General features: G+C 42.3%; 1 protein-coding gene across 1 annotated transcript in view; it reads right to left on the minus strand.

The window, feature by feature from the left end:
* LOC141982963 (collagen alpha-4(VI) chain-like) overlaps positions 1-21,695 on the minus strand; it is an 89,585-nt gene that overhangs the window by 31,439 nt on the left and 36,451 nt on the right. Inside the window, 9 exon segments of the mRNA XM_074945574.1 lie at positions 2,176-2,238; positions 2,621-2,683; positions 2,796-2,831; positions 6,374-6,424; positions 7,154-7,216; positions 8,823-8,885; positions 9,728-9,790; positions 9,973-10,035; positions 20,519-20,554. Coding sequence (XP_074801675.1) covers positions 2,176-2,238; positions 2,621-2,683; positions 2,796-2,831; positions 6,374-6,424; positions 7,154-7,216; positions 8,823-8,885; positions 9,728-9,790; positions 9,973-10,035; positions 20,519-20,554 — 501 coding nt within the window.

Below are 21,695 nucleotides of genomic sequence, written 5' to 3' on the forward strand. Positions count from 1 at the left end.
ATTACTCTGAGGTCCTATTGTAATTATACAAAGCGTGGGCCATTAATGGTGGCTTAGGATCTTGATGGCTCCCATTAACTAGAACAATTGGTTGTAAATGGCTCTGTTTACTTGTAAGCCTTCCTGTGTCCCTGTAAGTCAGGCCAGAAAGAACAGAGGCTTGGGGCCTCACAGAACAAGTGACCATGTCACCTGGTACTGGAATCCATCTTAAACCTGGTGCTTTTCCATTTAGAAGGAGGGGTAGGGACCCAGAGAGACAAAAGATTCCCGCCTTGTGCCAAAGCTATAAAAGGGGGTGGAACAGAACAAAGGGGGCTGCCAGTTATGAGAAATCCCCTAGTTACCACCTGAGCTGCAACTAACAAGAACTGTACCAGGGGAAAGGATTGGGCCCAGACTAAGAAGGAGTCTATTCTGTGAAAGAAGCTTATTGGAACATCTCTGAGGGTGAGATTTACCTGTATTCAGTTTCTTAAATGTATTAGGCTTAGACTTGCGTGTTTTCTTTTATTTTGCTTGGTAACTTACTTTGTTCTGTCTGTTATTACTTGAAACCACTTAAATCCTACTTTTTATATGTAATAAAATCACTTTTGTTTATTAATTAACCCAGAGTAAGTGATTAATACCGGGGGGGATCAAACAGCTGTGCATATCTCTTTATCAGTGATTTCATAAAATATCAGGGTTAAGAAGGGACCTCAGGAGGTCATCTAGTCCAACCCCCTGCTCAAAGCAGGACCAAATGCCCAATTTTTGCCCCAGATCCCTAAATGGCCCCCTCAAGGGTTGAACTCACAACCCTAGATTTAGCAGGCCAATGCGCAAACCACTGAGCTATCCCTCCCCCCCAATAGAGGGATAGTGGTATAGAGGGTGGACAATTTCTGAGTTTACCCTGTATAAACTTTATACAGAGTAAAACGGATTTATTTGGGGTTTGGATCCCATTGGGAACTGGGTGTCTGGGTGCTGGAGATGGGTGACTTGCTGAGCAGTTTTTGGTTAAAGTCTGCAGCTTTGGGGGTGTGGACCAGACCTGGGTCTGTGTCGCAGCAAACTAGTGTGCCTGGCTCAACAAGGCAGGGTTCTGGAGTTCCAAGCTGACAGGGAAAACGGGCTCATAGGTAGTTTCAGCACATCAGGTAATAGTCCCAAGGTGGTCTCTGTGACCAAACCCATCACACCCCCCATTTGTAAAATGGAGATAATGATGCTTATCTCCTAATAAAGTGTTTTGAAATCTATCGATGAAAAGTGCTATGTAAGAGCTAGCTATTCTTCTCAGCAGTTGGTATAACCACTGAAACATGTTTATTGGCTAATACATGGTTCATTTTTTCACTAGGGATTTGTGTCAAACTGTATTTAGATGGAAATAGGAATTCAATTTAAAATATACCAAAAAAGCACTATTTTTATTTGTTAACTAAAACGATCTTATGTGTTGGGAACATAAGAAATAGAAGTAGATTTATCAAAACATGTAAACTAATAGAGTTATTACACAAAGGTGGTATTAATTTAGTCAGTGAATTCACAGATTATTTGGGTTATCACAGACCAGATTTTCAAAGGTATTTAGGTGCTTAAAGATGCAGATAGGCACTTTTAAAAATCCCACTAGACACCTAAAGAGATTATAATATTCATAAAATATTACAGACAGTAAAGAGCTCAATTAAGTGCCTAACTCCCATTGAAATAAACGATATTCCCCCCAATTGTGTACATAATTAAAAAAAGAGGCACTCTAATATTTGAGGTGGCCTCATTGATGCAGCATTGTATGTATTTATTTAAACAATTTCAATAGACTATAGTAAATTTTGGCCTTAACACAAGTTGTCATAATTTCACATTTAATTTTAAACACGTTTGTTTTTAAAAATAAAAATGTGTTTAAGTTAAATAAAAATCCAATTTTGAAATTTTTTCAATCAATTTTTATCTTCCCTGGGAGAGAAAAGATTGGGGAAGGTACAATTCTGCCCTCAGTTAATCCCATGCCATTCCATGGACTCCAGCAGGTTTTCTTGGACATATCTGAGGGCAGGATACATCTGTCTATTCATGCTTGACTAGTGAACTACATTTTATTGTGAGCAGCATTGTCAAATGCATCATTAATTCCAAATCCCAAGGTTAATATTCAGTTTTTAAATGTGGCACCTGTGGTCCTGGAGGTCCTTGGTCCCCTGGATTTCCCTCTAAACCTGGAAATCCAGCATTTCCCTAAAAATAGAAACTCAAGAATAGTTATCAAGTCAAATTTTCAGTTTGTTGATTCAATGTTTATAAGGACAGACATGGGGGACAGATCCATCGCCGATGAAAGTCTCCATAGCTTCACTGAAATCCAGTTGAGGAGCTGGCTTACTGCAATTTAAATAAAGATGATGTAATATACAATATAGAACAGCCCTCATAAGTAATAGAAATCAGTGAAGAACATTAATGATTGAGATCATCATACCTCTTAGACCTTGAAGCAATAAAGTAATAAGACTGATTTTCAATCCCTTTATGACTAGGGGCCACTAAACTCTAGAAACTTTCTTCAAGGCCCCCTTAACATATACTTATCAGAAAGATTAAGAGTGTTCATTATACTTACCCTTTTCCCTCTAATTCCTTTGGACCCTCTATCTCCTTGACTGCCTGGATCACCATCTTCTCCCTATGAGTGAATCAAAACCAGAATCTCTGTAGTGAAGAACACACACAAAAATATAGACACACACAGTCCACAGCAACATATACCAAAATCAGAAAATATCCATTTTATATACCTGTGGACCGGGGTATCCTGGGAATCCAGATTCTCCCTGGTATCGGGGAAAAAAAGAAACAGACCTTAAAACTTTATTAACCTTTTCACTGCTCCTTATTTGAAGATATTTTTAATCAGAAAAAAATTAAAGATTTCTTAGTTACAGTCAATTTAATTTACAGCAGCCATTTTTCAGCCTCAAATGGCACCATTCCATTCTGCCCATTTAAAGCTACATCAATTTAAATATTTCCAATGGTTTTTATTTCTCTTCTAAATACTATTTTATTAATTTTTTTGTTTCATTTTTAGTGAAATTAAGTGGAATTCTATTTTAGTGATCATATGAACATTGTATACGGTTCAAATCTCACTTTCCAGGAGCTGTTTCCTAATGGTACCAATGTGTTGGCCCCTCCCTTATATCAATCAATGGGGCATTCAGATTCAAGGGTTAGATCAGAAGTAGGGTTGTGTTGTTGTCGTGTTTATGTTTACTTCAGAGAAAGGAAATCATTTCACAATCTTTTGTGTGCTTTTTGTCTGCAGGTAAGAAATGTAATAGCTTCCATGAGTACCAGTCAGAGCTAAAGTACATCCTTTCCTGACCAGGAAACTAGCAGAATTCACTCTGTGTCTTTGTAAGATTGTCCCATGCATGTGTCTACCACGCATAGGAAGCTCTCTCTTATGAATCGGGACACAGTGATTGTTCTCACACAACCATCAAAATGGGGGGTTGCCCAAGAGATCCTTCAAACATGATTCTACCACAAATGATTTATTTCCATTTGCATGGTAGGTTTGTTTTCCGAAGACATTGCATTTAATTAAGTGTAAGTTAGCTAGTGAACCTATACAATTTATAGTAACCTTTGTAGAGGACTATATTTAAGTCATCCCTTTGTTGTTGTTAAGTGTTCCCTTTGTTGTTAGGAGGATCCCAACTTTTTTTGGATTAGATTCTGCCTCAGCTTTGGCCAGGCACACTATGAGGGAGAAGGGAAATAAGGAACCTTGTATGGCTCACATAAGGCTCAGAACTGGCCAAGCTCACCTAGCGATTATGCAGATTGCTATCCATTTACTCTCCCAAATGACGGGAAAGGCTAGGGAGTGAATGGAGCCCTGGCTCCCCCTTCTGCTGTGGAACTCATGGCCGCAGGAAGTTGTTGAGGGCAAGAACTGTTCAAAAAGGGACTGGATATTTACACTGGTAACAAGAATATCCAGAGTTAACATATTTAATAACATTTTTGCAAGGGATATTAAACCTCATGCTTCAGAACTAATCTCTAGCACTTAGAGAGAAGGATGAGATGTTTGGGCAGATTACCTCACTTCTGCCTACTACAGGGTTTAAACCAGTGGTTCTGAAACTTTTTTTTTTACCGGTGACCCATTTCACATAGCATGCCTCTGAGTGCAATCCCCCGTTATAAATTATGTTTTTTATAGATTTAATACCATTATAAATGCTGGAGGCAAAGCAGGATTTGGGGTGGATGCTGACAGCTCACGACCCCCCATGTAATAGCCCCGTGACCCTCGAGGGGTCCCAATCCCCAGTTTGAGAGCCCCTGGCTTAAACCTTCCTATGGAGCATTTCATAGAATCATAGAATATCAGGGTTGGAAGGGACCTCAGGAGGTCATCTAGTCCAAACCCCTGCTCAAAGCAGGACCAATCCCCAACATTTGGTGCTGGTCACAGGCAGGGATAGGACACTGGACTAGATGGACCTTGGGTCTGATCCAGTCTGGCAATTCCTTTAATCCTTGTTTCATGTACAGCATGCTGGGTAATAACATGAAAGGAATCCAAGCGTGTAAAACTACACTGACTCTTTATGAAGAGAACTGTTGACAGTGATATTGCAACGGCAACTAGAATTCATGCCATGAGCACAGCAACTGACTTCCAGTGCCTCCTCCAAACTCTTCCCTCCTGCAACCCATGCGCCTCCCTCCAAGCAGGTTGCTATATTACTAAGTAAAGCTAAATTGCAATAAGCATGCCCACATAAGGTTTTGAACCAGTTTAAATCTTTTTTAAACAGATTTCAGTTCAACAAGAGAGATGCTCATATAGACAAAGCCCAAGGTAGCTATCAAGGAGTTAAGTGATTTAACCAATAGAAATGTATTCAGAACTTCCAGGGAACAATTTCTATTGGAGCTGTCATTATCACCCTTAGGAAAGCTCAGGCTAACTGCAGCAGACTGGTAAAAACAGATAATTATTTAGCTGAAGTATGCCTAGCATAAAGTTATGAAGGAGTTTTCTCTTTCTCTTAATGAAAGAAAAGACTGGGGGGGGGGGGGAGGAGAGGGGCGGGGTTAGGAAACTTTGCCAAGAAGAAAAGACACCAGGAAGATGGCACATGGTATGCCATTTGTTTACATATGAACTAAAAGGAATTATTAATGCATGCTTAGATCAAGACTGAGAAGATTCAGGGTGGTGTTTGTGCACACCACACTAACATTGAATGTGACGTGTATCAATATTAACAGCTAACATGGGTATGCTTGCCGGTTCTTTCTATATTTTTCAAAAACTTCCTTCCCAACCTTTGTCCTTCCTTTTATTTCTTTTTTTTTTTTTTTGTATGGCCTTTAAGTAGAACAGTTGTTGGGGATTAACTAGAGAAAAATTTTACAGAGAAGAAAGCAGATGCAGTGGAGCAAGTTCTGAGATTGACACTCATCTATTCCCCTCAGATTTATTTTTGGAAAATATTATTATAATAGTGTCTGTTGACAGACTCTCTTATTTCTTAAAGCCAGTTTTCACTGGATGGTGTCCAGAAATCTTTTATCATCCTTTGTTGTATGCAGGGTTTTCTGTTTATTCCAATCAATAAATATGCATAATGATTGGAATGAATATTATAGGATTTTTATTTATTTTGAATTAGTATTGTTGTAAAATTTTATGGTCAGATTATTTTTCAAATGGGTCCCTGCAATGTGTTACACATTTTTTGTTAGCAAATCATTGCTCTCTCTCCATGTACTCGGGAAAGGGAATTGAGCGAGAGCGTGTCACAAGCTGTTTTTGCTCAAATTTCCCCCTTCCTGTCTCCACACCCAAAACAAAACAAAAAAAACAACTACTAAATACAAATATCTGGGGAGAAGTTCACAGACTAGCGGGCCAGATCCTCAACTAGTGCAGAAGAGTTATCCATTGATTCCAATGGAGCTACGCAGAATTCCATCAACTTTGGACCTGGCCCTTACTTTAAATCTTTTATTGTAAATAGTTTCTATATTTTTAGAAGAGATTATTTAATTATTTTTGTAAATAAATATTAACTTAGGGCTAGATGGTCCCTAGCTCTTCCTTGCTGAGCATACGTGCATGGGGATGTCCCAGGAGCCACTATGCCAGAACTGGAGGTAACTACCGCTACTGCAGCTCCAAATTCAGAAAGCCTGATATACAGGTACACATTACTGGGGATGGGATTAGCCTCTCGCATTCTGGGGAGGGACTCGGACAGTGTCCGAAATGTCCTTGGTCATGACAAAGAAATGACTGGTATCTTATTAGGCGTGACATTCCATGACAAAGACCTCTGCTTGATCTCACCTTTGCTCCTTTGCTTCCTGCAGGACCATACCCATTATTGCCATCTGGGCCCTGCACAGGTTGGAAAAGATACTGCCGGTTAGTTTCAAATGCAGAATTAGCTGTAAATTCAATACTCCATTGGCCTAAAGGAGCACTCATGATTTTGGGACCTTAGAAGCTATGGCTGATTATGTAGCGGAGGGTGTCACAGACACAGTCTAGCAGCTATGGCAAAAGCCACCAAGAGAAGATACAGCCTAAGGCCAATATCCTCCTCTCCAATCTACAGGGCACCTCACTTATATTTTCTCTCTCCCTAGGGCAAAATTCTTCTCTCCAATCCACAATGAGAGGAGAATTTTTCCCTGGAAGTCTTGAAAGGAGGGAAGGATAGGTCCAGTATAGAGATTGCACCTTGACTGGCATATTCATTTGCCAGGACTCCATACCAAATAAATAAATATGATTGTAAGATAGTTGCTTGAAGACGAGAATAAGTTGTTCTGCTCTTCTGTCTGATGGGTGGCTGAAAAAGCGCAAGTATCTTCCTTGCAACAAAATAAAGATACATAGACACTAAGACCAGAACACACCACTGATGATCATCTAGCCCGACCTCCAGCATAACCCAGCCAAGAAGGCTGTGACATTAGTGAGAAGACTGAAAACTGAGCAAAAAGATTTTAAAATATCCTAAATGGACAAAAATAGAATGAAAAAGAAAATGAGATGAACTGCAAGGCCTCACAACTCCCAGCAGTTAACACAGAGAACCCGAAAAGGAATAGCAAGACTTACAGGCATGCCCCTTGGGCCAGTGGGTCCCAGCAGACTCGTCTCACCAGGATCTCCAGGTTCACCCTATTACAATTTAAATACAAAAGAGATTACACTTTTTATATTTGGCTTACCAGAGAGTATTTTGGTTTTAGTACAAAGGGGTTAGTCACTAGGGTAAGAGTTGCGCTTGCATTTTCTGCAGATTAAAAGATGTAAATAGTAAAAGTTCAATAGCAGACCAGACTCAAAGCTTTTATGGGGGCTTCTTCTCATAGGAACTGGAAGGCACAGATCGAGTCAGACAATGCTGTGTGCACACATGCAGCCAAATCCCACAGGCCTTACTCTGGCAAAACTCCCATTGTTACCAGTGGCAGTACTGCCTGAATAAGGCCAGCGAAATATACCAATCACACTAGGAACCTGACTGGAACTCTACTGGCATGAAACACAAGTGATGTCAGAGTGAATTGAATTATTCAGCTTGTCATTGTGAAGTATGCTCTTAGCTATGTTCTTGGTTCTAGTTGGATTCCTTATGCTTTCCACTATCTCATGACGCAGTTTATTCCAGCAAGAACCACACCAACTAAATAACAAAGCCAGACTGAGGAGACTGAGTGTGGCACAGCACTTCTTAGATGGTGACTTACTCCAGTAGGAAGCAGCATTATCTGGTGGCTACAGGCTGGAGACAGGGAGTTAAAATTTCTAGGTTCTATTTCCAGCTTTGGTCTTCTCACTTCCACTCTCTTAACCTCAGTCTATCTCTGTAAAAAGTGAGTTTAAAATACCTACTTCAGAGAAGTTGGGAGGCTGAGTTAAGTAATATTGGTAAAGTACTTTGAAATGCTTGGATGAAACACCATGTATAAAGGATACTGTTGCTTTTCTTTAACAGATTTAGACTGCATATCAAAGACATAACCACAGGTAATTCAATGAAAGGAAAGGAGGGGCTAAAAAGTCTTACAAAGAAACAAACCATAAATCAAAACCTCCTAATGTGATATCAGACTAAAAATGTGGATTTCAATCCATTTGGTCTAACATCCTCTTGACCTAATCATCCCCACAGTACGCACGCTTTGCGGATTCCAACGTGATGGCCACTGTCTTGCTTGACACAAAAGGGATTGATCCAAGGACCTCCAGCTGTAAAACCATAAACTGCTACAGCTTGAGCTAAAGAGCCAAGGATTTCTTGTTGGGGTTGTAATGGACACATATCCTCTGCAGATTGGGAACAGAGGGGGAACTGTAACACACTCATCTATGGGTTACACCTGCACCCTAGCATGCAGGAGCTTTTTGTGAGTGACCCAGGCCAGGATCACTCTATGATGATTGATCTATGATGGGAACCAAGGCATCTACTGGTTAGAACAAGAAATGGGAAGTCAGGTTCCACATGTATCATCCTACTGTAGCTCTGCCACTGATTGGGCAACCTCGAATAAGTCACTTAGGTCCTGATCCTCAAAGATATTTAGGTACTTAACTCCCATTGAATCAGAGAGTTAAAGTGCCTAAATACACTGGACCTAAGCTTTGCTGCCCATATTTATCCATATGTAAACTATACTAATACTTACCTATATAAGAGGGGTTTTGTGTTTGTAAAGTGCAATGAGATCATTGAATGAAAGGTGCTGCAGAAGTACAATGTACTTCTTAAAATACTTACCTGTGGTCCTCTAGGCCCTGGATTCCCAGGAGAGCCTGCTGCACCTGGGGCTCCTGGATTAGCCTACAATCAGAAACACAAATTAAAGGATGCATTAGAAAAAAGATAATGGCTAATGTTCACCAGAGCTTGGAATGACTCTAGAAGTATTCATTATATTTGGCCCATCTACTGGCATTTCTCAGAGCTTTCAGGAACCACAGTAATAGTGATGTGCAAGACAGCCATGCAAATTCTTTTCTCTTTTCCATGTAAACTCTTTGAGATTTCCAATATTCCTAAGATATTATTTGTTAAAGCATCATAGAGGCTATATATACACAAAGTAACTGGATCTGAAAGCACGAGTCTCATCACACAATTGAAGTTTATGCCTAAATCTTGATATTTGTCCAGATCCTGACTGAGTTACACTGGTGTAACTCCACAGTAATTCTGTTGAAGTCAATGGTGTTACACCAGTGTAAGCGAAAACAGAATTCCGCCCACACCATCTATGCTGTCCCCTGTTCTTTCATCAGATCCCAGGCTTGAATCTCATGGGCAAGTCCCTGTAGCCACTCCCAAATGAAAACTCTTACTAACTAAAAGGGTTTAGTTACACTGGTGTATGCCCAGAGCAAGCAATGGAGTTACTCCAGTATACACCAGTATAACTGAGAGCAGAATCTGGACCTAAGCGTTTTCACTGTAACCATGAAAGAGCTCAGTAACACAAAGTTTCTCTTCTCTCCTGATTTACAAATGTCCTGATTTGGATGTTCATTACTAAGCTTTATAACGAAAAAATCCTCCACTTACATAGATCATATTTACAAAGATCCAAATATAATTTTGAAAAAACACACTGTCGAGAAGTAGACAAGCATAAGGTGCAAAATAAGGATATATTCTTTAAAACTAACCTGAGGACCTGGTATGCCTTGTGCTCCAGGAGGGCCTCTGACCCCCTGTGGTCCTCTTAGACCCTGGTGGATAAAGGAGTTTTAAAAAAATTATAATGTTGCTAACGTGCCAGGGCAGAATTTCACCCAGGATATTTGAAATCGGTGTGAACAAAATATTCCAAAAGGAAAATAGAACATTGAACCTAATGGCATGCTTTCTCCATACATGTCATGTAAAATAACTCAGACTTTCTTTCTGCTACCTGTGAGCCTCGTAGGCCAGGATCTCCTGGATAACCTGGTTCCCCACGATCTCCTCACCCACCCTGCCAGAAAGTGAGAGAAAAAAAAAAACACTTTACTTCATGACACGTTTACATCTACAAATAAACTGATCAAGCAATATTACTGCTGTTTACAGAAAGCTACAGTGATTTGCAAGCAGCAACCACCACTGAAGAAACATCAGCTGAAAAGAGTGGGGGCCAGGTAGCCTTTTTCTTGTTTTGGGGTCTGAGATGGATGGAGGAGAGGAGTAGGAAAGGCTAGTTGTATTTGTTTCACATGGTGATGAATTCATTTCAACAGGCCAATGTCAGCACTAATCTAGTGCAGCCCACTCAGTCAGTGCAAGAATTATCACTAGCCACAGTATAGAGGCGACAAGGGTGGTGGGAGTGGAGAGTTTCTTGAGTCTTCTTCCCCCTCCACATGCACACCTCTATTGGACTGCTCAGAATCTAGCCCAGCACTGAGAGTTTTCCCAAAGGTGGGCACCGGTATATGCCTCCCAGTTTAATTCCAGTTGCTCAGAAAGCTGCATCCCAAATCTCTGTGGAAAAATTAAGTTGTTAGTTTTTAAGATCAGCAGCGGAGTGTCACTCACATAAAGATGGCATCTGCACATGAGTCAGTTCAACTGATATCCAGGAGAAAGATCTCTTCATATTGTCTCTGTTGGACTGAGTCAAGTGTATGGGTTAGATCCAAGCAGTTCTGGAGAACACTGGAGGTGGTCTTTCATTGGGGAAATTATAAACATATGTCCAAAGATTCTGTGGAACTCAGGCAATTCCAAAAAAACAAGTCCTGGGAAAAATTGGATTTAAAATACTATACTCCACAGTTCTGAAGAATTCTTCATACTATGACTGAACTGGGAAGGAAATCAAAGGAAAAGAGAAAAAAACACGTGGATCTGAACAAACCTAGTGGTAGCCAAAGTTAAGATACTACAACATTGGGCATCTGATACAATGCCAGCTGTAGAAAAATGTGTCCCCCTCTATATTTTGCTGTATGCATGATTTTCTCATACAAGGCTGCCTTGTATGAGAAAAGGCACATTGGAGTTGGACCCAAAGCCCATTGAAATCAATGGGAGTCTTTCTACTAACTTCAATGGGCTTTGGATCAGGCCCAGAGATAACTCTCTCTTTTTCTTATGTTTCCCTTTTTTCTTTATTTCTTTTTTCTTCCTTAACACTTTCTCTTTTCCTTTGCAACCTTACCTAAAACTAGTAGTGTTGTTCATGTGTACAATGCACACATCTTCTCCTAGGCTCTAGCAGACTTACTGTCTTTCTGCCCATTGGTTATCCCTGTCTCAGAATGGCTGCCTTTTGTACTTCTTGTAATCAAAAAGTCATTGTCACAAAGTATTTAAAGTCTGCCTTTTTTGTTTTCATGGAACGCAGAAGCCGATTGGAGGTGAAACTCCAAAACGTTTTCCTTTTCAGAAAATAGTGAAAAAGTGCCATGTTGCTGCTGGATGGCAAAGTACTTTATTTTTTTGTACCACTTTAACTCTAGTGCTGTCGGTTTAGCACCTCTTAGAAGCCATTAAAAATCGTAAAACTGCATGGACATTAGTGAGTGCCATTTTGGCCCTCTCTGTGCAATTAAAAGACATCAGAAGTTTTGTCAGCCCTGATCACAAAACACTAATATCTGTCTTCATTTGAACGGCATTGGTTTTTTGTTTGTTTGTTTTAAACACAAAATGCTCCAGGCTGCCTGATCTAGTAGGAGCAAAACTTTCCCATGCTGTTTCTTTCGAGAGCCAAATCCTGTGGTCTAAAAAAGGGCTGCTGAAGACACTAGATGCAGTAGAGGCCAGGCGATTCTGCTTGCTGTATAGGGGGGAACAGCATGTGGGTCCCCCTGCACTAGTGTGCTGTGGAGCTGTGTTCTCTGCATCCCAGCACACAGATGGTGTCTGGGGTGAGACGAGGCCAGAGGATCTATGACTACATAGAACCAGCACCCAGACCTGTTGCGGAAGAGTGCAGCAGTCAGAGGGCTGCTGCTACCCTACAATTGCAATAGCAAGCAAGGAGCATCTCCACTATTGCTGGAAGCTTTCAGTCCGGGCAGAGGCCTTAGCCCTGAATGCCCATTAATTCACGCAGATGGCTATTCTATTTTGAAAAGCTGGGATGTAAGTAATTAAGAGGAATTGACACCATTGTAATTCGTGTGCAAAGTTCTCAGTTGTGGGCCCAGCTTTGCCCCCTGACTTTCTGAAGGGATGGCTGTGCATTAGGAACAACTGCCCTAAAAGGACTTGTCCGTTTCTGCACCCAATGATTTTATGAAGAAAGGTCAACATTTTCTCTGACAACCACATTAGAACTCCATTGCTTACTAGCACCACATACCACATAGTACAGCCAGACAAATGACAATACCCCTCATCCCCTGCCCCATTCTCTAAAGCTGTGATTTGTAATGGTCTTAAAACTGATCTGTTAATCTCACAGAACATCAATTATTACTTTTTGGCTGAAGCCCTAGAGCAAGATGCAGTCTTAAATCACTTAGATTTCCCATAGTGACACCTCCCCCTCCACCCCCCAAAAAAAGGGGCACCAGGAAAGAATGTAATTTTCTGTTTGTAACAGGACTACATCAATGCAAACTAGGTATCCTTTAGTTTGCCCCAGTAGGGTTTACAAATTGGCATTTAAAGCACAAGAGCTCTACAATTCACACCCCCAGGACAGCACACCCACACAGCCATACCAAGTAGAAAAGACCTAAGACAAGGTTTATTGACACCAAAGGCAGTGATTAAGAAAGAGACTAAAGGGGAATTCTATATAAAGAAAATTCAGAGGCAGCAATACTAATGTGTAATATTTCATTTTAAATATCCAGTCTTTCTGCAACATTTTAAATTAAGCATTTGTCACAGGAACAGGAGATCAATTCTGAAAATGTCTGATCCTTTCCAAGGAAGCCCCCAGATACCACTGTAATGTGTTCATTAGAAAGTCACAAGATACAGCAGGCTTTAAATCCAAACCTTCTTAAATAAGGCATAAGATTAAAGCTCTGTCTTTTTAAGGCTGTCTGAGGGAAAGGGTAGCTGAGTGACAGTTGATCATTCTTGTAACCTGCCTTAAGGTCCAATTTTGGTCCCCACACTACAGAAGAGATGTGGACAAATTGGAGACAGTCCAGTGCAGGGCAATGAAAATGATTAGGGGGCTGGGGCACATGACTTAGAATCTTAGAATATCAGGGTTGGAAGGGACCTCAGAAGGTCATCTAGTCCAAACCCCTGCTCAAAGCAGGGCCAATCCCCAATTTTTGCCCCAGATCCCTAAATGGCCCCCTCAAGGATTGAACTCACAACCCTGGAGAGGCTGAGGGAACTGGGGCTATTTAGTCTGCAGAAAGGAAGAGTGACAGAGGATTTGATAGCAGCCTTCAACTACCTGAAGGGAGGTTCCAAAGAGGATGGAGCTAGGCTGTTCTCAGTGGTACCAGATGACAGAACAAGGAGCAATGGTCTCAAGTTGCAGTGAGGGAGGTCTAGGTTAGATATTAGGAAACACTATTTCGCTAGGGGGTAGTGAAGCACTGGAATGAGTTACCTAGGGAGGTGGTGGAATCTCCATCCTTAGAGGTTTTTAAGGCCTGGCTTTACAAAGCCTTGGCTGGGATGATTTAGTTGGTGTTGGTTCTGCTTTGAGCAGGGGATTGGACTAGATGACTTCTTGAGGTCTCTTCCAACCCTAATATTCTATGACTCTATGATTAAGCCTAATCCTTTAGAAAGTAGGGCCTGATTCAAAGCCCAATGAAGCCAGTGGAAAGACTCTCGTTGAGTTCAACGGATTTTGGATTAGACTTTTAGGATATGTCAACACTGCAATAAAAGACTCATGGTTGGCCTGGATGAGCTGACTTGGGCTCACAGGGCTCAGGCTGACGGGCTATCAAATTGTAGTATGAACATTCAGGCCTGGGCTGGAGCACAGATCTCAGACCCGCCAAGGGGGAAGAGTCTTAGAGTCAGGGTGCCAACCCCAGCCAAAACATCTACACTGCAATTTTATGGCTCCACAGCCCCAGCCTGAAACAGCTGACCTGGGCTAGCCATGTTTGTGCTATGGGTCTTTTATCACAGTGAAGATGTTTCCGAAGACTTGTGCTACAGTCTGAGGTATGACTGCAGTACAAGTAGACATCCCGGCCGAGCCTGAATAACAATAGCAGTGAAGCCGCAACAGCATGGGCTAGCCACTCAAGTACATCCCAGGATCCTGAGCGGGTTTGTACAGCTTGTACTGCTGCCCACGTTATTCAGATCAAAGCTAGCTCAGGTATGTCTGCCCATGCGGCAGTCACACCTCCGACTGCAGTGTAGACATAGCCTTAGTGGGTAGGCAGACAAGATGGACGGAAATAGAAAGTGCAAGTAAATGAACTCAGATGAGGGGTGGTGGCAGGAGCAGTAGCAAAGACCAGTGACAGAATGAAAGGTACAACTGATTAAGTGAGCAGCCTCAGGATGCATTGTAGGTAGGTAAGTGACCATATCAGTAGGTACAGTGGAAAGGTCAGGAAAGACAGAGACAGAGGAGCCTTAAACACAACAAGGGAAAAGGGCTTAGAAGCCAGAAAAGATAGGAGACCCCAGAATCAAGGAGAAAAAAAAAGAGTAATGTAGAGCAAAAAATTGACCCTGAAAATGAAAAGAAGGGAATACTGTGGCACAGAGACCCCCTTGGCAAAGAGTCCCCTTTTCTTAGCAAACAACTCTCACCTCAGACCTGACAAACTCACTACACCAAGCACATCTTGCAGGATATTTATCCATAAAGCAAAACATGTTAGGTAACTACAAAAGGCTCGTAACTTGTCAAGATTTATAATCATTGCAAGATGTGTGTGCGGGTAATATTTAAGGAATACTGTATTTATATTGAAAATATGCTTTAGAGACTTGGAGTAAAAGTTAGTCACCAGGGGATAGTGTAGCTGAGTGATGGCCCCATTGGGGCTGTCATCCCGTCCTGTTTAGCTGGTGATGCAATGCAAAGCTCTATTGTTTAGCCTTTCACAATACTAAGACATGCAATGTAAAATCATCAGAGGCAAAGCATCAAAACCTCTTAATGGTAAAAAAAAAAAAAAAAAAAAAAACCATTATAACAAGACAGGGCTTTGCCCTGTCCGTGAATAGAAACAAAAGGCTTTTTTCAGTGTAACATGAGAGGGAGAAGCAGTCTGTATCCATTCACTGAGGAAAAACCCATGTGGAGCTGGGATGTTTTTGTGAATGTTGGGGCCTACTTCTTGTGGAACCAGCCAGCTCTGCAACAGATTGAACTCTGGGAGGCGGGGGCAGGGGAAAGCCTACTTTATTAGATAGGAAAGGTAACAATTAATAAGGGTAGAGTCAGGTTATGATTTTGTTTTGTATTGTAGCCATTTCCATCACTGTCTCTCATTTCTAGTTAAGTCTTTACCCTTCTTAAATAGACCTATTTTTGTTTCATTATAAGTGCTCATAAGTGCTGTGTAGTTTACAGGAGTAGTAATTTAAGGTAACACTGGTACACTAGGGACACTGTGCCTTTGGGAGCAGAAGATCTGGGATTTCTGAGAGTAGCCAGTGTCAGGGGCTGGATATCCAGGGGAATGATTCAAAAGGACTTAGGGACTGGGGTGCACCTACTTTTAACCTACAAAGTGAAGACAGAGCTGGCATAGCCCAGAGGAAAGCTCTGGAGTGGCTGAAGGGCTGGTGCTATTACAGAGCTGACATCCAGCCAGGCACAAGAAAGACTCCCCTCATGGCGGAGGCAGAGGCTATCAAGGTGTCTCACAGTTCTGGGTGCCCCAAGAACGGTCATAAACACACAGGATCAGATTCAACTCTGGTAGTGAAAAAGGGCTGGACAGTGGCTGGATCCGGAATTGGGTCCCTGGCATACAGCAGCTCCCAAAGGGTGCAGAGCTGCCATAATCATCTCCTGTGCCACTCCCTCCAACCTACCCTGCAGGGGGTACATGCTGAGGGTGAGGGGTGCTGGACTCTGGCTACCCTCAGCTGACATTCAGTCTCTTGGGTACCATTGCCACACAGCATCAAAGGCCAAAATACTTGTAACGGATTCCAGCCCCAGGGGTTCCTGGCCAGGAAGCCAATGAGACAGAGGTTTCGTATTTAGATATAAACTCACACGGCAAGTTGTGAAGTAGGAATGTGACAAAGGCACTATCTGAGGGGTCACCTGGAAACCAGACTGCAGCTGTCATGTTCCACTGGATACTGAATTTGAATCAGACTGCCCCCGATGTCACAAACTCGCGATGCCTCACAACAGCTCATAGCAAGCCAAAGATCAGTGCGTGAGATCCACCTCCACCAACAAAGAGACCCCATAAGCTACTGGGAAGTGCAGAAGGACAAAAACTCAGTAGGACTGTATATCTATTCAAAGACTGGTTGGCTGAAGACAGTGTTATGCCATTGAAGGGACTCTTCTGTAGCCTACATTTTCTTTGCATAAATTAATGTTTTATTCAATTTTGGATGCTATTGTTATTTATTAAGTTCCTCTTTGTGCTTGTCACTCAGTTTAAATTTATTCACAGCATTATTTTGCTTACGTTTGAGAAACCCGGCAGCCCTTAGACCTTTCTCATGCTCCCTAATGGAAATGCTGCCAGAATAAGAAGCAAGTAAGCATTTCAGTGCCTATCCTGTGCATATGGGGGGAAATGTGACAAACTCATGTAAAACTCAGCAGCTATTTCCAGGGGAACGGCAATGGATTTTTGAGGGGCTAACTCCACACACACATACATCCAACCTGAAGAAAAGCTACACTGCTGTACCACAATTGCTACTTGAGCCCAGTGACTGGAAGTGTGCTAACTGCCCTACTACACCAAACCCACCCCCATGCAGTTCTTAATCACTGGAACCACATCTGCATGAATTGGAATGAAGGGGATTGCACAAGGTGTAAATCAGGAAAGAACCTGTCTCTTACCATTTTGTAAGGGATAGCAGCCATGTATAGCATCATGTATTCAATAAGGTGGTGGAGCTCTGCTCTCTCCTGCAGTGTAGATCAGGGCCCTAAAGGCACAATCTTAGCCTGAAGATAGTGCCATAGAGCCAGAGGCAAAAGCGCAAAGCTTCTCTACATTTAATTTTTGTTAAGACAAACAAGCGAACAGCTCTGGGAAATTGCTTGGTGAGATCTATGCAGATTAGTAAAAGGAAAAATGAAAAATCAGAAAAATTAATATTATCCAAAACATATGAAGAATTACATTAAGACATGCCTATTGAGGCACTATTGTTTACGAAGTGACTGGTCACACATCACTAACATCATTATTTGCACTGAAGGAGCACGTAGAGGTCAACTAAGAACAGGACCTTACTGTGCTAGGTGCTCTATAGAGTAATATGGTCTCTGCCCTTAAGAGCATAAAACCTAAGCAGACAAGACAGAAGACGGGTAGGGCAAAAGGATATAATATGCAAGCAGAATAAGCAAAGTCCTGGTTTATAAACATCATCACAGTCCCACCATATTTTCTTAAGGTACCATGGGGAGGGTTTGTTTCCCTGCTTTTAAAATCATAGAACCTTCTTGAATTTCTTCAATGTTATTTTACTTTTGCCAGCTCATTATTAGATCCATCTGCTTTCAGATTTTCTTTGGTAACTGCATGGTTGAAGTGACTCCTGAGATAAACAATTCTTTTTCAAGTACACTACCTAAAACTTAACCAGCGATAGAATGGAGACAGAAATGTCTTCATCAATTAAATCTCTCTACAGTGTTTCTCTTCTTTGTTGCATCGCAGGGGTTAAACTGCTAATGGTTTTATAAGGGAGATACATTTTTTTCAGATTGTGCTTTAAGGTTCTTTCCTGGCACCTCCAATCAGTAGTAATTACTGTAGTACAATTGTGTTCAATCTATTCCTGTAACAGGTCTGGGCCCAATAGTTTGGAAGTTAATTTTTCCCATAAATTCCACTAGTTCCTAGAATTCTCTGTCCGCTGTAATTCACAGCATTCTGTATTTTAATATCCTGGAGCTGATTTGCTAGTTCTATTTGCAATCAGAGCACAGCTTTTGATTTGGGGGGGCGGGGGTATTTTTGTTTGTTTGTTTTTAAGGCAGCTTCATTTAAAACTAACAACCAGTTTGAAGAACAAATTATTATAAACTTGCCCTGAATCAATTTAGGCTGGAAATTACAAAAAGGTTTCTAACCATCAGAGGAATGAGGTTCTGGAACAACCCTCCAATAGAAGTAGTGGGGTCAAACAACCTACCTAGCTTTAAGATGAAGCTTGATAAATTTACAAATGGGATTGTATGATGGGTCACCTATGATAGCAGGGGACTGGACTTAGTGACCCAGGTGGTCCAGTCCTGTCTTATATTTCTGTGTCTCAGATGCATATCTACTATCCCTAATCAAGACCATCAGCATTCCAGCACTTGGAATTTCTCTTCCTGGACCGGCTTCAATCCTGTGTGTTATTTTTGTGAGCGCCAGAAGCAGCTCATGTGTTGCGGGTGCTCAGAGCTGGATGAAATTTGGAATTCCCAGTTCATGGGGAAATTCTGCCATTTCAAAATTTCCTGCTAACTGGAGAGTCCAAACATTTCCATTTTGGAAACACAGTCTTTCCAAAATCAAATATGCTTCCCAGATTCCAGTGCCCCCCAGCTCCAGGGCAGACCACAGGGCCCAGAGGGCTTCCAAACTCCCAGGCCAGCTGGCTCCCCAACTCCCACAGCTTGGGCAGCAAGCTGACCCAAAAGTCAGGCAGCCTGGGGAACCAGCTGGCCCAGGGGTCTTGCTCTGTGGCTGGGAGTCTGGAACCCTGAGAGCCACAGCTCAAGTCAGGGCTCTTACTGCTTCCAGGCTCCCCGATGCAATGCCAGGCACCTAGACCCTGAAAGCCAGGGCTTGAGCTGGGGCTCAGAAGGCTCCCTGGGTTGCCACACTCCTGGTTCCAGTGGCAGGAACCTGGAACCCACACTAAGCTCGGAGCCAGGGCTCCCAGGGCTTTCAGGCTCCCACCTCAGCAGGAGAGAGCCTGGATGTCCTGAGATCTGTATTTTCAGGACTTCCAGGCTCCCTGCCACAGAGCTAGAAGACAAACCACAATCAGAACCAAGGCTCCCAGGGTTTCCAGGCTCCTCATTCTGATACTGGGAGACGGGAAGCCTTGGGGTCCCTGGCCCTGGGGCAGACTGTCCCCAACAGCCCACTAAGTGAGCTGGCAAGGAAATAACAGGGTTCTGTTGGAACTCTGCTTGTGACTCAATGAAACTTCATTTAACCTAAAGTGTTGTCACAAAACTTCTCAGGTTTGACTCATTGCCATTTTCCAACAAAACTCTGGTCTCATTGTTGGTAACCCTGTAGTGGAAGAAGAGGTAACTCTGGTTGTGTGTGTGTGCGCGCGCGCGCAGGGCAAGGCAAGGCAGACGTAGAAGGAATCACTCATCTCTGTCTTGCCTTGTCAACAGTAGTGCAGATATTCACAAACCTTCAGCCAAGTTTTGTGTTGGTTTTAAGGAGGCTTAATATAATGGATCTGCACCAGCCTGCCTCCCTTCTTCTCAGTGGTCAGCTATTGCCCCTCACTAACTTTTTAATTTTTAACTGGTTGAAAAATATGTGTAAGCCTTAGAAGCTAGAAAATTCTCACATTCTTATCTAGCAGTGGTTATAGCTCCACTATTTGATAGAAATGGCACCAGTCCCTTGGTTTAGCTTTAAAAGAAACAAACCATCCACTGAACAGTGTTATCCTATATACACCACAGAGGCAAAATTCTGACTTTGGCTATCCATATGCAAATTTCATCAGTTAAAATGGAAGTTCCACATGCATATCCCAGTGGGAAATTTGGACATCTACTTTCTGGATTTGATTCTGAAACCAGAGATAACTTAAGCATTTGTTGAGCAAGGCTGCAAGATGGCATTTTGTTGCTTTACACCAAACATGACCAATCCCTGTTCTCCATTATCACATCGCTATATAGAGGGCTGGCATAAAGATTCTCTGGACATACACACTACTATGTAAAATGACCCCATTAAATGTGGGGTGTTTTCAGGTAAGGACTAGGGAGAAAATCATCAGGTCCCTCAGCCTTGTGTTGCAGGAATGAGCCCAGCTGCCCATTCCTTATAACCTAAGTGATTGACGTACCTCAGCTGATGTCAGTTTACATTGACGAGGCTACCATCACAAAAAATGAGCTAGAAACAGGCTTTTATTTCAGAGAAAGCTAAGATTCTCCTTTACATTTTTGCCCCTTCCAAATCAAAAAGACTGCTGGTCACGTGTTTCCTGGGACCTAAAGGCTGAGTAGGCTTGCAATGGACTTCCTGATTATTAAATACTTGCGTTCAGTTTCTGTGATCACACTGAAAATATCCCCTCTAAGACAGGCAAAAGCTCAGACTTGAGAGATAGCTATGTACAGATAGCATATACCAGTAATGATCACTGACCTTTAAGCCCTGGGGACCTCTCCGACCTTCTGCACCCTAAAAGACAAGGGCAATTTATCCAGAACTATGACCAGTAAATGAAAAATAATGGCCCTGGAGCCAAACATGGTACATTAATGGTGGGGAAATGGCTATTCCCAGACAAAAAACCTTGGTTAAGTGAAATTGAAGTTGAGTGTTCATATCAGTAAATTAAGGGTAGAAACTTTACAAAAGTATTATATTTATCAAAATACAGTCATTAGAAATGTAGGAAATTCAGAAGGAATTAAGCCTTAATAGGCTCCTCTGACTCCAATGAGTCAAAATAGGCTTGTCAGCTCCCAATGAGCTTATATAGGCTTGTGGGGGAGTAAGAATCATAGAATATCAGGGTTGGAAGGGACCCCAGAAGGTCATCTAGTCCAACCCCCTGCTCGAAGCAGGACCAATTCCCAGTTAAATCATCCCAGCCAGGGCTTTGTCAAGCCTGACCTTAAAAACCTCTAAGGAAGGAGATTCTACCACCTCCCTAGGTAACGCATTCCAGTGTTTCACCACCCTCTTAGTGAAAAAGTTTTTCCTAATATCCAATCTAAACCTCCCCCATTGCAACTTGAGACCATTACTCCTCGTTCTGTCATCTGCTACCATTGAGAACAGTCTAGAGCCATCCTCTTTGGAACCCCCTTTCAGGTAGTTGAAAGCAGCTATCAAATCCCCCCTCATTCTTCTCTTCTGCAGACTAAACAATCCCAGCTCCCTCAGCCTCTCCTCATAAGTCATGTGCTCTAGACCCCTAATCATTTTTGTTGCCCTTCGCTGGACTCTCTCCAATTTATCCACATCCTTCTTGTAGTGTGGGGCCCAAAACTGGACACAGTACTCCAGATGAGGCCTCACCAGTGTCGAATAGAGGGGAACGATCACGTCCCTCGATCTGCTCGCTATGCCCCTACTTATACATCCCAAAATGCCATTGGCCTTCTTGGCAACAAGGGCACACTGTTGACTCATATCCAGCTTCTCGTCCACTGTCACCCCTAGGTCCTTTTCTGCTGAACTGCTGCCTAGCCATTCGGTCCCTAGTCTGTAGCGGTGCATTGGATTCTTCCATCCTAAGTGCAGGACCCTGCACTTATCCTTATTGAACCTCATCAGATTTCTTTTGGCCCAATCCTCCAATTTGTCTAGGTCC

This window comes from Natator depressus, chromosome 2 (genome assembly GCF_965152275.1).
Source record: "Natator depressus isolate rNatDep1 chromosome 2, rNatDep2.hap1, whole genome shotgun sequence".
NCBI classification, from domain to species: domain Eukaryota; kingdom Metazoa; phylum Chordata; order Testudines; family Cheloniidae; genus Natator; species Natator depressus.